Genomic DNA, 16,768 nt, shown 5'->3' with positions numbered 1-16,768 from the left:
GATCATGCTGAGGAACCTTGGGGGACATCCTAAACGTTCCAAGATTTGCCACGGGCCTTTCCTGCTAACGGTATCGAAGGCTTTGGTAAGGTCGACAAAAGTCACATACAGAGCCTTGTTCTGTTCCCTGCATTTCTCTTGGAGCTGCCTGAGAACAAATACCATGTCGGTGGTGCTCCTGTTAGCTCTGAAGCCGCACTGGCTCTCTGGGAGGAGTTCTTCTGCAATGGTGGGCACCAGTCTGTTCAGGAGTATTCTGGCAAGGATTTTGCCTGCGATGGAGAGCAGGGTTATCCCCCGGTAGTTGGAGCAGTCTGACTTTTCCCCTTTGTTCTTGTATAGGGTGATGATGATTGCATCGCGAAAATCCTGTGGTAATTTGCCTTGTTCCCAGCAGGTGACAAGTACTTTGTGAAGTGAGCTATGTAGTACTGTGCCCCCATGCTTCCAGATCTCTGGTGGAATTCCATCAACTCCTGCTGCCTTGCCACTTTTCAGTTGCTTGATGGCTTTAACAGTCTCTTCTAGGGTGGGGATCTCATCCAACTCTGTTTTCACTGGTTGAAGTGGGGTGAGGTGCATTGCTGAATCTTGAACTACGCGGTTGGCACTGAAGAGAACCTGAAAATGCTCTGACCACCGGTTCAGTATGGATGCCTTGTCTGTGAGGAGCACTTGGCCGTCTGCACTACGCAAGGGACTCTGAGCCTGATATGATGGACCATATACTGCCTTCAGGGCTTCGTAGAACCCTCTTAAATCACCAGTGTCTGCACACAGCTGGGTTCTCTCTGCAAGCTTGGTCCACCAATCGTTCTGAATGTCTCGAAGCTTGCACTGGAGGTTGCTACATGCAGCGCGAAAGGTTGCTTTTTTCCCAGGACAGGAGGGCTGAGCAAGATGTGCTTGGTAGGCAGATCTCTTTTTCGCCAGTAAATCTTGGATCTCTTGATTGTTCTCATCAAACCAGTCCTTGTTCTTCCTTGTGGAGAACCCGAGGACTTCTTCAGAGATCTGCAGGACAGTAGTTTTTAGGTGTTCCCAGAGTGCTTCTGGAGAAGGGTCTGTGGGGCAACTGGGGTCCTCAATTCTTGACTGGAGTTTTGCCTGGAAGGCAGCTTTAACTTCGGCTGACTGGAGACTGCCAACCTGAAACTTCCTACGAGGGATACCTCCTCTCCTGGGTGTGGGTTTAAAGTGAAGACGGAGATTGCAGCGTACAAGACGATGATCCGTATGACATTCTGCACTGGGCATTACTCGGGTGTGTAAGACATCTCGAAGGTCTCTCTGGCGCACCAGAATGTAGTTGATAAGGTGCCAGTGCTTGGACCGTGGGTGCATCCAGGTTGTCTTCAGACTGTTCTTCTGCTGGAAGATAGTGTTGGTGATGGTGAGCTGGTGCTCCATGCAGAATTCTAGCAGGAGGCGCCCGTTGTCATTGCAGTTGCCAATGCCGTGTTTGCCAAGTACTCCTTTCCAGGCTTCCGAGTCTTTACCTACTCTGGCATTGAAGTCGGCAAGAATGATCACCTTGTCCTCTGTAGGGGTCTTCCGTACGAGGTTGTGTAGGTCAGCATAGAACTTGTTCTTTTCTGCAGGATCTGCTTGAAGGGTTGGGGCATACACACTGAAGAGTGTTGCATGCTGCTTGTTTTGAAGTGGGAGGCGCATGGACATGATGCGATCTGAGTGACCTGTTGGCAGGTTTTCGAGTTTGGAGGCAATGGAGTTCCTGAACCTGAAGCCAACGCCAGAAAGGCGGCTCTCAGCCTTTGACTTACCCGACCAGTAGAGGGTATAGCCAGCACCGTGTTCTTGAAGACTACCTTCCTCAGGGAAACGGACCTCACTGAGAGCTGCTATGTCGATATGGGGGAATGTGTAACATATTCTAATACCCCAATTCAAAGCCTGTGTATAACCTAGTTGAGTGCTTAGGGTGGTAGTTCTTGCTAGCTTCTTCATTTCACACCCCTACTCCTCCCTCATTCTGACAGCGAATAATAAGAGAGTACATGCTGGGGGGGGGGGAGGAAATCTCATTTAACCCTTCCCCATTTTTCCTCTTTCTCTGCCCTGACAGCCAACCTACCCTTCATTTCCCATCTTTGGCCATATTGAATTATATTTATTTACTTCATTTTTACCAGCCTGTCTCCACAATGGAACTCAACACAGTTTACATCATTCTCTCCTATTTTATCCTCACAACAAGTCTATGAGATAGGTCAGGCTAAGATGAGAATGTGTGACTGGCCCAAAGTTACCCAGTGGGCTTCTGTATCAGAGTGAGGATTTGAACCTTGGTCTCACAGGACCTATTCTGAAGCTCTAACCACTATGCCAAACTGGTTTTCATGAAGTGACTGTTGTTGAACAGTAGCAAGCAGCCAGGCCTAGGTGACTTATGCAAGTCATTTGGTAACAACTCGGTCCAGTGGTTGCTACTAGGCCTAGGCCTTCCCTCAAAGACTAAAACAGCCCTGGAAAGGGCCTTTCCCTGACAGAAACCAAAGCTTGAAGTTGGGGGGGGGGGCAGTATTGTTGTTATTGCCTAGCAATACACATTTCTTTCTTAAATCTGCTATCATTTTGAAGATTTTAACTTAGAGCATTTGTCAGATTCATAGAGAGATCTGTCATGTTCATGGCTCAAGTCTGCAGATTTAAGTATCCACAGAATTAGATATATTGATAATGATGATGAGGCCATTCACTTGGAGAGCTGATCTTTGTCTCACATGCTTTCCTCCTCCTGTTTCTTCCAACTTCCTAGGACAGACATGGTTCAGGCAAAGACTACCAGTTGCTGGCCCCTATATAACAAGTTTTGATAAATGGCAAGAGAAACATAGAACGCTTACCTACTTTATACCAGCCTCTTTAAATCTTCTTATTTTTCTTGTTTGAAATAGGGAGAAGTCCAGTAATGGATGAACACAGGCAAAGAACTGTAGCAACAGGCCAGAGGAAGCCTGGAAGAAGTTCTGATTTTGCAACATCTACTCGGACAACAAGGATAGAAGGTATAATTCAACTGAAATTGGGAATAGGATGCTAGTTTGAAAGTTGATTCCCTAAAACCTGACAAGGATTCAGCTTCATTTACAAGTCAGTTCCTTTACAAATTAATTCCTATGGCATAGCTTAGATTGATATTCAGTGACAGCAGCTCAGTGTCACCCCAGTGACCTTAATGAGTGCATGGGAATTTAAACCCTGGTCTCTCTAATTACAACATTGCCATGCCCCTGATTTTAAATTGGATGTCATGCATGTGATATATGGTGTTTATATAATGTAGGCAATGAGAACTACACTATAAGGAAGGATGAGAAGATATTCTTAACGTCTCTTGTTTCTTCATGATCCACAACCTCTGTGCAGCATTTTCAGGTACTATTGTTCTTTAAAAAAACAGCTGCAAACAATTAGGAGGAATGGAAAGAAAAGCTCCCTATGGAAGCTTCAGCGTAAAGGAATTTTTTAGCTGGCACATCCTCTGTGGATATAATATGTGTTTTGGGGCAGATATAACAAAGAGAAAAGCAGCTCCCCCCCCTTGTAGTAGTTCCCAAGCACTATGAAGCATACAGACTTTTCTAACATAGCACAACTGCTAGTGGAAAAACCTTACAATTAAAGGGAACAGTGCTCTATCATGGTATCCTGTTTCCTGCTAGGAATTGCTAATGAGGTTTAAAGGATTAATTTCTTAATGTAACACAGTTTTACATTACATTAACACATAGGAGGAAATTAAATACTTGGCTTTCTAAATGCTCAATGTGTTTATGTAGGTTCAATAATATGTTGTGTGAGAGCCAAATTGTTCTTTGTTTTCTTTCAGTTTCGACATCTGTAAAGCAGCCAGCTCGTCAGGGCATGGAGGGACTTTGCCCAGTCCATGCAGAAGAGACTTCTGAAGAATCATCATCTAGTCAACAAGAAATCCAAGATTCAAATGTGACAGAGTTGAGCATTTCTGATGAAAGAGTGACCCAAATAGAGACCATACTTGACCTCTGGAGTGGGAGCCTGAAGGTATATATTTTCTGCTAATTCTGCCCTCCTCCCTCCTTTGTAGATAATGTTGTGAATTTTTTGTGAAGATTTGTCAGCAAAATGGGACTGGAATATGCTGAGAAATTCATTTTTACAAGATAATGCATGGAATGGAGAAAGTAGAGAAAGAAGTACTTTTCTCCCTTTCTCACACTACAAGAACTCATGGGCATTCGATGAAATTGCTGAGCAGACAGGTTAAAACGGATAAAAGGAAGTACTTCTTCACCCAAAGGGTGATTAACATGTAGAATTCACTGCCACAGGAGGTGGTGGCGGCCACAAACATAGCCACCTTCAAGAGGGGGTTAGATAAAAATATGGAGCAGAGGTCCATCAGTGGCTATTAGTGTGTGTGTGTGTGTGTGTGTATATATATATAAATTTTTTTTGGCCACTGTGTGACACAGAGTGTTGGACTGGATGGGCCATTGGCCTGATCTAACATGGCTTCTCTTACGTTCTTATGCTAAAACGTGACTAGCAGTCACTCTGCCCCCAGGCTTCTGCTTTCCTCAGATCAACCGATCAATCCCCCACTTGTCCCTGCACAGCTGTATTTTGACTCATGGCTCCCTCCAGTTTCCCTTGCGGCCAGGCCCAGTGCATCCCAGTAGGCCAGGTAGGTGAGTGCCTAGGGCAGCATCTGGCCTACTGGGGCACTGGGCACCCACCCCCTGTCGATGCGCTTAGAGTCCAAGAGGGTGATTCTTAGCGACGCAAGAATGAAGGCTGTACACAGTAGCTGTAAAACCACTATATACATTTATTTATAACACCACTCACTCTTCTGACTGACAATATGCTCCGCTGCACTCCAACTCCATTAACCCACAATCACCACAGTTACTCTGTACATTTATACATTGGACAGCCAATCAGCAACTTGCTGTGTCATGCTGACTCTGCTGGCTGATGCAATACCTTTGGCAGCCAGCCACCTGCTGTCATGTAGATCATCTAAGCCTCCAGATCTACTTTCTGTTCTGCAGCACATGCTATAAGCTGTCACTTTACAGATAATAGTGACACCCCTCCTCAGGTTATAGCTTGTGCTGTCATCCATACATTACAACATTCTATATACATATTGATCATTTCACCATCAATACATTTGGTTACATACATTCCCATATATACATTAGTTACAGTTCAGTATTGTCATTTCCCTGAACTCCTGTGTTAACGCACACACATTTTGCTCTGCTTGCCAATTAACTTGCAAGCACATTCTTATCAGTTGGCTCTCTGCCCAGACTGACCATATCTCCTCAGTTGGCTCTCTTCTCAGACTGAGCACTTCTCTTATCTTTTTGCTGGCTTATTTCCCAGACTTGTTAGAAACACAGTACCGTGTAGTTTCAGTACAGACGCACATACTTTTCCAATTCACATTTTTACAGATTTCAGCTTTTTTACACTTAGCTTAACATTTGCAGTTTTGAAAATTGTTACATCTCTGTTTTACAAACACAGTTTAGTTGCAGTTTATCATACATTTTAAACAGTAAGTTTGTTTTATTTTACAGCATTTCTTTTACATTCCAGCACTTATCAATTTGCACATTACACCCTTTTAATTCAGTTACTGCTTAAAGCCTCTCCTTCCAGGCTTTTGCTTATGTGTCTCCTTGTTCTCCAGGAGACGTCCCATACAGCAGTTCCAGCACACTGGGATATGTTTTAGGGTTGTCATCATATACATATGTATAACCTCCTTCTTCCCTAGTGAAAGAAGTATCCTCCTTTACATCTGGTGCACTTACACAGCCCCTGGACTGTCCATTAGGCAAACTATCTCCATTGCCCAGATAATTTATATCAGCATCAAAACCATATCTTTTGGGCGGCACACCTTTATTTTCTCTTGCCGAGACCCTGACTTCAACCGGTTCCCTTTTTACAGCCTCAGAAGTTTCCTGCTGTTTACTGCTATCAGAACTGCTTGCACTGTCCTCCTCCTGCTGCAGTGAGTGAGCCTGCTTGCTCTCTGGCTTTTGCCCCTCCTCACTTGTCAGAGACAGTTGCAGCCTAGTTTCTCTAGGCATTTCATTAGCATGAATTTTAGACCAATTCTCATCCTCGCAAAACGAGGCAGACCTACTCAGTTTAATCATGTCATTACTATCCACAAATCTCCAGGACTTCATGCCGTTCTGATACCCCACGAACACAAGTTTTTTGCTTTTGGCACCTCCTTTTTTCCTCTTATCAAGAGGAATATTCACCCAAGCCTTAGATCCGAATATTCTGAGGTGATCCAGGGATGGCTTTCTCCCATACAGGACCCTGTAGGGTATGTCGTTTATAGCCTCCGTCCACAAACGATTAGAAATATAACAGGACGCTTTCAAGGCTTCACCCCAGTATGCCTGCTTTAGACCACTATCTTCTAACAAAGCATGGCAGATACCCTGGAGTACTCCCCCTCTCCGTTCCACGATCCCGTTTTCCCACGGAGAGGAAACATTTGCAACTCTATGCTTTATGCCCTCTTGCCTCAAATAGTTGGCAAACTCTTTGTTCAGGAACTCACCCCCTGGTCAGTCTGAATTGAGGCAATTTTGGCATTTAACTGTTTCTGTACCCTTCTAGCCCAGTACTTAAAGGTGGCACAGACATCACTCTTATGCTTAATAGCATACACCCATGCAAACCTGCTGTGGTCATCGACCAGAATCAACCCAAACCTGTTTTTAGAAACACTGGGTGCATACGGCCCCACCAGGTCGGCATGTATTAATTGGAGCAGTCTCTCCGACACTCGTTCACTCCGTCTGGTCGATGGAAATGCCCTTGAATTGGCTTCTTTACAAACATTGCAATCTAGGAAGGCATTGTATTTATCAACTTTCACTCCCTCCAATATCTCCAAAGTTTTATTAATTGTGTTGTAACTGGCGTGGCCCAGCCTTCTATGCAGTCGATGAATGCACCTACTGTGTGGCTGTCTATTCCACACAGTCTGTGCCTTCCCCACATTTTGCACAAGCTCATATACATTAGCTCTTAGAGTGCCTTTAGCCAGCTGTTTACCCTGCTTCAAAATTTCACAGCCCTGCTTATCAAATATTACTGTAAACCCAGCTCTTGCCAGAACGGAAACACTTAACAAACTTGTCTCTAGCTCTGGCACACATAGCACATTATCAAAGCTGTGATTAAGTCCAGTAAAATAGACCGTGCCTTGGCAAAGCACGCCTGCTTGTCTCCCATCAGCCAAGCTCACAGTTTTCTGCTCAGCTGGTCTGCAGTCCTGCAGCTGTTCTTCTTGGCAGCAAAATATTTGGGTAGCCCCAGAGTCTACAACCCAGGGCAGATTCTGCAGTCCCGGACCAGTTCTTACCAGAGTTGCCTGAGGTGTCCTTGAAGACTGCTGCCGGCTCTTCCCTTGCTGCTGTGGACAAAATCTTCGCACATGCCCAAGCTGGTTACATAGATAACAGCGTTTCCTCTGCACTTGCAAGGCTTTTTCCTCCTCCTTGGCTTGCCAGCTGGAATCAGCCCCCACAGAGCTCGGCTTATCTTCTTCTTTGGGTCGAGTCTGCTCTCTCTTGCTCTCCAGCTGCCTCTGCTCTTCTGCCAGGAGTTTGCCGGTCACGTAAGGCAAAGTTAGCTTGTCGGCATCCTGCCCTTCAAATGCTATCACCAGCATGTCATATCTCTCGTCCAGAGAGCTTAATATTATGTACACTTTGTCTTCTTCAGCCACCGCTTTACCCCTTGCTTCTAGCTCTTGGAAACAATTAGACATACCGTCGAGGTGGTCCCTCATCGACTCCCCGGCCAGCATACGTTTCCTGTAGAGCCTCCTACACAGGGATATCAGCGATCCTGCTGACTTCTGTACATACACAGCCTTGAGAGCTTCCCAAGCCTCCTTTGCTGTCTGGTGCCCATGGACATGCACCAGCTGGTCGTCTGAAACACTTAGAATGATTGTGGCTAGAGCTTTTTGATCCTGAACGGCCTCTGCCAGCGTGGGATTAGCGGGAGGGGCTGACACACAGTCCCAAAGCTCCTCTCTCTTCAGGAAATGCTCTAACCTCAGCGACCAGGTGTTGTAGTTGGTAGTGGTGAGCTTCTCCACCAGCACAGTAGCTGCTGCTGTAGCCATCCTGCTCAGACTCCTTTCAGCCACTGCTGGTCTCACCTCCTAGGCAGCCTCTGGAGCAACTCAGCGTCCTTTCTTTACCACCTCTCTCAGGTCTTCTAGGTGCAGCGGAAGTGTGCTGGGCCCATAACCCTGTCGATGCGCTTAGAGTCCAAGAGGGTGATTCTTAGCGACGCAAGAATGAAGGCTGTACACAGTAGCTGTAAAACCACTATATACATTTATTTACAACACCACTCACTCTTCTGACTGACAATATGCTCCGCTGCACTCTAACTCCATTAACCCACAATCACCACAGTTACTCTGTACATTTATACATTGGACAGCCAATCAGCAACTTGCTGTGTCATGCTGACTCTGCTGGCTGATGCAATACCTTTGGCAGCCAGCCACCTGCTGTCATGTAGATCATCTAAGCCTCCAGATCTACTTTCTGTTCTGCAGCACATGCTATAAGCTGTCACTTTACAGATAATAGCGACACCCCCACCCCTCCCTGCAGGCAGCACAAGCTGCCAGTGCAGCTTCCTGCAGGCGGTGAGAGGCTGGCGCAGTGGAAAGGAAGCCAGTCTTAGCTCCTCCCCACTGCTGCTCTGCTTCTTCCTGGCTGCCTCAGCTGCTGGAGGATCCTCTCCACTACCACTGATGGAGGCAGGGAGGCTAGTGGCAAGAGAAGAGCTGCCTGCCCGACTCTCCCAATGGGGCAACAAGTGGTGGGCAGTCAGGGCAGGGGGGTGCCTTGCCTGGGGTGGCAGCCTAGCACTGGTGCTGCTTGCAGCTTCCGAATCTAAAACAAACACCAACAGAGTAGGAAACTGTGAGGGGGATTGGAGGGAGACACGGGATCACTTGGATTTGCCTGAGGCCACAATCACAAGGATTGGTTCAAAACCCTGGAAGAGAGGCAGGAATTCTAGAGATGATTGCCACATCTCACCAGGTTTTTTCTGTGAGAGTGATTCAACAACTTTTCAAATGTACATTGTTAGCCTTGTGTAAATTAATTTCTTCCATAGGTCAAGTTTAAATTCTGAATAACAGCTGTAAAAGACTCCTGGCTTCTCATGACTGGATTTACTTGAGCAGGGCTCACTAAAGCAGATGAGAATTTGAATGAACTATTTAAATTTGGCTTGGTTTTATGGAGAGCCACAGAGCTGAACCTGAATTTGGAGATTATCATGATCACAATGCATGAATTCTCCCCCATGCATGTGTGTGCACACACAAACACACACATACCATTGCTGAAATGTGATCCCTTTTGCATCTCTTTCTCCCTCTCCTGTTCTGATCCAGCATGCTGTCTTGTCATGGCTGGATTTTCAATTGACATGTCTCTGTCAAGAAAACACAGAGCTATTTTAGAAAACAGTAGTATTGCACACAAACATCCATATAAGTTTAGTTAAGATTCCTCCCAATTGAAAGTAAGGACTGAGGTTTGTTTCATTGTTAAAGCTGCTCCTTTAATTCTGCAGACAAATGTTCTGACTGAACTAAGGAAATGGAAGCTTCATTTTATTGAACATCACAGGCTAGAAATGAGTCAAGAGAGAGAGAAACATGCAGCACATGTGAGACAACTGACAAATCGGCTAGAGAACCTGAAGGAGCTGCTTCAAACGTATGAAATGTCAATAGGGAGAAAAGATGAGGTAATGTGTTCTTGTAATCCATTGGAATAACTGCCTATCTGTTGTAATAACTGCTACAAGAACTATTAGGGTGGAACTGTATGTTATATTTAATTCTGTGATCCCTTAAAGACTTTTTTCTGCCCAAATGCAGTCACCGGGTTACTCTTTTTTTCTATGGAAGGCATTGTGGGAGACAGATTCTTAACTCTTTAGTCTTCTACAGTTTTCCTGCTGAAAAATGCCATCCTGGACCAGTTTTGCCTCCACTAAAGAAAAGTTAAGTATTCTGTTGTATTTTTCTCTTGGAAGGAAAAGCAGCTTAGGGATGAATTTTTTTAGAAGGAAATGGGAGGAAATGATTAATCCCCTCTCCCTCCCTCCCCTTTGAAAAAAGCAGCTCCCATGACAGCATTTGGAAAAGAATATAAGGTCCTTTGACTTGATTATGAATTGTAAATGGAATGTGCAGTTCCATCTTTATTTCCGAATATCAAAAACCAACTGCAGCTATCAATTGTGCACCCCCCCCCCATACATCTGTGGCTAGAAACTCTCAATCTGTGCAGCCTGTAGATATCTATTTTTTTCCTTAAAACTTGCTTATACCAGCAAATGGAACTTAGAGCTGAGAACTGGCATGATGCCTGCTCTGAAAGGGAACTGCAGGAAGTAAATAGGAGGAATTCCTCATGTTTTTGATGTAGTTTCCTCTGTTAACCGGCTGTGAAATCATCAGAGAACACACAGAATCTATCTTGGGGGAAGAGTTATGTATTCTTTTTTAGAACTTCCTCTTTTTCCCATTCCAGAACAAACATTGTACTCATCAGATTTTTTTGAGCCAAGTCAGCTTAGGGAAAAAGGAAATAGAACGAATAAGAATCCTTTCAACATCAGCATTCAAGTTTGCTGACTGCCATATTAGACAATCATGAATTTCTCAAGCAGAAACACAAATAATTGCACTAAATCAACTTGACCATTTGCCATGTTTTGTTTCCTCTTTCCCAAGATAATGCAAGATATATTTCAGAAAACATTTCCACAATAATGACACATTGTTTGGATTAAATCATATCACCCATCCAAATAGGACTGCATCATGCAGTATTTTGATGTACCCAGCAACGCAAATTTGCACCTATTCTCTAAGCAGCTTTTGTGCATGCCATACTATTTAGTGGCATCCCATTGTTTGTCATTACATATGAACGGCCAAGATCTGATTTATGCCTTTCTGTGGCTTCTTCATATAGATGGAAACATTTCCCAGAAAAAAAACAGGGGAAATAGTATTCCTTCTATTTTTGTGTGTGTGTGTTTCCCGCACCTTCCCATCTGTATTTGCTCATGATTTGTTCATGGTTTGACATAAATATCACTATTGGAAGAGGAACTATATAGTCCCATGATTAGCTTTATGCTATTTTGGTTTTCCTGGCATGTAGTTGGTACATCTTACCACAATTTTCCAAATATTAGTGAATTTTAATGATGCTTTAAAAAGATTATAGTGGTCAAATGTAATTCTTGCATTTTCCAAATGGAATGATATGTCTGTTTACTACTTTAGGTCATTGCCAGTTTGACACATGCAATTGAGAAACAAAAAGATAGGATAGAATTAATGAAGAGATTCACCAAATGGCGCCTTCAGCATTTCATGGGTAAACAAGAGTCCAGACATGAGGTATATATGGGGTTTTTTTAGTTGAAATTTGAATAGAAACAGCTGTGTGTGTAAGTTCTATCAAGTCACTTTTAGCTTACAGCACCTGTATGAATTAATATCCTTCAAAACATCCTTGCAAACTAAGGGGTGTGGCTTCCTTTGTAGAGTCAATCTATCTCATGTTGTATCTTCCTGTTTTCCTGCTGTCTTCAGCTTTTGCTAGCATTATTGTCTTTTCCAGTGACCAAAGTACAGTAGCCTATTTTAGCTTCTAAGCAGAGTTCAGGCTTGATTTGATCTCCAATCCACTTGTGTTTTTGGCAATCCACAGTATCCATAAAATAACACCACATTTCAAATGAATCAACTTTCTTCCTATCAGCTTTCTCACTTGTCCTACTTTCATACCCATACATAATACTGGTGAATACTATAACATTAATTAGTTTGATTTTGGTCACTAGCAATGCATCCTTGTACTTCAGGACCCTTTTAGCTATTTCATGGCTGCACTTCCCAGTCTCAACGTTTTTCTGAGTTCTTGGTTGCAGTCTGTCTTTAGGTTAATGGTGGAGTCAAGGTGTGGAGAAACACCATTTTGTAGGTGTTTAACTGTGAGTGGGATGTTGAGAAACTGTCAAACTCTAGGTAGGCCTTGGCCTAATATCCTTATTCCACACACACCATCTGTAACCAGTAGTCTGAGGGCACCACTGAGAGAGGACAGGAAGTCCATCAGAGCTCTGCCCCAGAATGCTGCATGAGGGAGAACCAATTCCTGGGTGGGAACTACTGTTTATATTAGTGTTTTGGGGGGCAGGAAAGTTCAGTTCAGTCATCAGTTGATGCTTGCAAGAGGCAGAACCTTGAAACCGGTTTATTAGGTAAACAATAACACCTGTGTAAGACAAGAAAAGATTTATCACACTATACAGCTAATGTTCAGAATGCTAGTACTGGTAGGTCCAATACAGAACCATAAACCTTTTATAAGGGAGCCCCTCTCACCCATTGTGTGGGTTGGACCGTCCCACTCTGGAACCACCGAGAAGGAAGCTTCACGGTAAGTGCTTCCAATCTTCCGTTCTCCGGTGGTTCCAGGAGTGGGACAGTCCATCACTATAGGGACATACAAAAGCGGTAGGCCCCCAGGGAGAGAAAAACTCCTGGCTTCCTTAAACTAGAATATGCTGAAGCACCCTTCGCCCAAAGGCTGCTTCCACTGATGCCCACTTATCTACCCAATAGTGTCTTGTAAACATGTGAACAGACCTCCATGTGGCTGCTTTACACATATTCTCTAGGGACAATAAAACCTCTATAGGCTGCCAAGATAGCCGCCCCCCTCAGGGAGTGCGCTGTGATTCCTCCTGGAGGAACAAGCCCCTGAGCAGCTCCATATGCTCCAGCAATATATTCCCTTAACCACCTGCTGAGTGTGGATGGTGAAACTGGTTTCCCCAGGGATAATCAATTGAAAGAAACAAACAAGGAATCTGACTTCCTAAATTCTTTGGTTTTGTCTACATGGAAGCTTAATGCCCTCTTGACATCCAAACGATGCCACTCTTTTTCCCTTTCCTTCTGGGGGTTTGGGCAAAAAGTTGGAAGAACCAGTTCTTGGTCTCTATGAAAAACTGAATTAACCTTCGGCACAAAGGTAGGATCAGAACGCAAAACCACTCTGTCTGCATGGAAAAGACAGAGCTTCTTATCCACTGAGAGTGCCTTTAACTCTGACACCCTACGTGCTGAGGTACCGTATTTTTCGATCCATAAGACGCTCCGGACCATAGGATGCACCTTCCTCCTGGGGGGCGATCTGCTGCCTCCGCCTCCGATCCCAGTGCTTCCCCCGCGCCTGCCTGCCTGGCTCCAGCTCTGCTTCCAGCAAGCGCTGGGATTGCTCCACGCTGCCCCCACCGCAAACCCAGCGCTTCGCGAGCGTCGGCTGCAGAGGGGGTGGGTGCTTCCTCCATGCCTGTCTGCCTGGCTCCAGCTCTGATGCTTAAAGCAAGCGCTGGGATCGGAGGGTGGAGGGAGCGATCCTGGCGCTTGCTGTAAGTGTCAGAGCTGGAGCCAGGCAAACAGGCACGGAGGAAGCACGCTGCCCCCTCCGCAGCTGGCGCTCGTGAAGCGCTGGGTTTGCGGTGGGGGCAGCGTGGAGCGATCCCAGCACTTGCTGGAAGCAGAGCTGGAGCCAGGCAGGCAGGCGTGGGGAAAGCGCTGGGATCGGAGGCGGAGGCAGCGGATCCCCCCCCCCCCAGAGGAAGGTACATCCTATCGTCCCTTCGCTCCATAAGACGCACACACTTTCCCCCCCACTTTTTTTTTGGGGGGGGGGGAAGTGTGTCTTATGGTCCGAAAAATACGGTAATACCTACCAGAAACAAGGTAATACGGTAATACCTACCAGAAACTCCTTCAAACTGCAGGTAGCCATAGGCTTGAAAGGTTTGCTTAAAGCCTTCAGGACAGTATTAAATTTCCATGTTGAAAACCTATGTACTGTGGGTGGATTGATTGGGGCCGTTAATGCAATATATTGTTTACTAACTTAATAGCTGTTTCCAGGGTGCAAAAACCTCACTCCTCACAATGATAATGTATTTCAGGTATACACAGATCTACTGGCTAATCGGCTTTATGAAATAGGTTTGTTGAAGAAAGCCTGGGGAGTCTGGCGTTCTGCTAGCCATAGAAAGTGGAAAGAGGCCCTGGAAAGAGCCTATCAATCAAATGCTGAATCTGAACGTGTTGAGCTATCCAATGACTACGAAGCTAAAATTCAAGAGGTAGGGCAGTTTCCAAAGGAATGAAGTTTTGATAACATTTCAGGAAGGGCATTTGCTTCCACTGGAGTAAGAAGTGATGTTCGTTCCCTGCTGCATTAGTTCTATGTTATCTTTGAAACTTGCTTCTGGTAAAGTGACATCATTAATTCCAGTACCAGCCTAGGTTCAAATTGTTTGTTGGTATACCTGAATTTAGTTAGGGCTGCTGTCACCAGAAATTATACTAAATTTTCAAAAAGAGAATCTAAAGAACTTCGTTATGTGCTGGGTACTCAGCCCTCATTAATGTGAAAGTGTTCTTTTTTATTTCCTTGATAGTTAAATGCTGCATTGGATGAGGCAAGAAATAAGCTCCTAGAAATGCAGAACAAAAGGCAGGATTATGAAGATGCCATGAAGAAGGCCTTTATGCGTGGTGTCTGTGCGCTGAATCTAGAAGCAATGACCATATTTCAGGGCAAGGAGATCAAATTGGATCATGGTTAGTATTACACAGTGAGGTGATTAGAACCAGCTAACAGTATGTCAGTATCTGTTGACTTGTTTATATTGTACTTTTTAAAATGTATTTTGGTCATTTGTTCAGATCTGGAATTTTAGCTTCATAGTCATTGGATAGCTCAACACATACAGATTCAGCATTTGATTGACAGGCTCTTTCCATGGTCTCTTTCCATAAACCATTTGTTCAGATTAGTGGGCAGGGATACCGGAGGTAGGGGTGGGTGGGCGAGATAAATCCATTGTCCCATTTCAGTGAATTAATATGAGGAGGGCTTCAATAAGGATGGTGAAACTGATGCTTGCAGATCTCCATTTGAATCTTAGATTGCGCCACAAATATGTAAACACTCCACTGCAGAATTGATTGTTCAATAATTACTGCATAATACTGTCTGTATTTCTTTTCCTCTTTTTTCACCAATGCCATCAATTCATTCATGCATCTTTTGAGATGTCTGTTGTTCACAAAAGCCAATTTTTGTTGGTTCCTCAGTCTTCAAAAAGAGTTCCTCCAAGCTACATTGACATTTTTATGAGATAGCCAGTAAGCACAAAGCATTGCTAAAGTGGACTCAGGTTAGTTTGGAGCAAGAGTGCTTTCACCAACTTACACTTTTCTTTCTGCAAAAAAAGGTTTTTTTTCTTTTACGAGTAGCCTATAAGAATAGCAAGAATGGTTAAATAATTGAAGACCAAGGAAGTATTTTATAAATTTTAGACAGGTGTAGCTAACAGCCACACGGTGGCACTGTATTCATACAGAAAGGCTATGATAAGCCTTCCAGGAAACCAAGTGGAAACCAAGCATCTGCTTGGTCAGGGTGTGCCTTGCACAGCTGCATTTTATTTTGGTTTGGCTCTTCTCTCTCAGGAGCAGGCACTGCAACAGTCTCAAACTGTTTAGCCATGTGGAAACTTTCTTCTTTGTACTGCACATAGGACAGGATTCCAGGATGTAGGCACCAAGGAATGAATACAGCAGTCCAAGCCAAGATGCCTGCTAGAAAGTTTTGAGGTTACTGCTGAGATTGATATTTGAAGGGCATTGCAGGAAAGGGCGCTCAGGGACACCAAGAGGAATGCAGAACTCTGTTTGAAGAAATATGAAAAACACCTGTCACACCCAAGCTCCCTTAAGGCTGGAGTAACTCATCCTTGCTAACATCACAGCTCAATTTTCAGTGTTGAGGCTAATGTTGCCAACAGCTGGTGGTCTTTTTATCCTATCTGGCTCTGGTGTAAACAAATAGAGAATCTTATTAATGGAAAGGGTGGTATGAATGATGAATGTTCTGTCATTGCAGCCTTATATTCTTCATCTGCACAACAAACTACTTCTCCCAGTTCTTCCTTGAAAGCTGTTATGTTGGGAACTCCCACCAAGGACTGCTGCGTAGTGTTCCCTCTTGGAAATTTCTTCTCAGAACTGCCCTTGTGAAGGTTTCTGGCTCCCCTTAGCACACATGCGCATTGCAAATAATCAAATTTATATAAAGTGTGTGTGCTTCGCCTGTTACCACAGCCTCTTGACCTTTCTTTCAATCTGTCTCTCTTTGTGTTGAAATTTAGATTGTCAACTTCTCAGGCCAGATAATGTGTAATTTGTTTTTTTGTAATTCATTTATAGCATTTGATCTGTCAGATAAGAAAGCAGAACCTGATGCTGGTGCTACAGCAGCAAAACTTCCTCCATCACAATTTGATCGCCATTTACTCCCTCCACCCTCTTCCTCACCGCCACCGCCACCTCCTCCTGCTCCCCCTCCAACAGCATGTCCCACCTCTGTTCCTGCTGAGGATCTGGTGAGTAAGCATACTGAAAATAACTGTTCTTGGGAGCAAGCACCCAGTTTCACAATACACAATAACAGTGTTTTAAAAAACTTTTTGAAATCTGATGTGAAGTTTAAGTTACTTTATATGAATTTGGCAGTAGAAACAGGAATTTCAGACACCTTAAAAAGAATAATAT

At 44.3% G+C, this 16,768-nt stretch overlaps 1 protein-coding gene across 2 annotated transcripts in view; it reads left to right on the top strand.

The window, feature by feature from the left end:
• The window catches only part of POC5 (POC5 centriolar protein), a 38,956-nt gene that overhangs the window by 17,321 nt on the left and 4,867 nt on the right, over positions 1–16,768 (top strand). For both annotated transcript variants that reach the window (XM_060235833.1, XM_060235835.1), the window contains 7 exons: positions 2,919–3,029; positions 3,854–4,047; positions 9,667–9,843; positions 11,399–11,515; positions 14,113–14,292; positions 14,611–14,773; positions 16,424–16,599. In XM_060235833.1, coding sequence (XP_060091816.1) covers positions 2,919–3,029; positions 3,854–4,047; positions 9,667–9,843; positions 11,399–11,515; positions 14,113–14,292; positions 14,611–14,773; positions 16,424–16,599 — 1,118 coding nt within the window. The remainder of the gene's footprint in view (positions 1–2,918; positions 3,030–3,853; positions 4,048–9,666; positions 9,844–11,398; positions 11,516–14,112; positions 14,293–14,610; positions 14,774–16,423; positions 16,600–16,768) is intronic.

The sequence above is a fragment of the Heteronotia binoei genome, chromosome 4 (assembly GCF_032191835.1).
Source record: "Heteronotia binoei isolate CCM8104 ecotype False Entrance Well chromosome 4, APGP_CSIRO_Hbin_v1, whole genome shotgun sequence".
NCBI classification, from domain to species: Eukaryota; Metazoa; Chordata; class Lepidosauria; order Squamata; family Gekkonidae; genus Heteronotia; species Heteronotia binoei.
This window is presented reverse-complemented; position numbering and strand designations above follow the sequence as displayed.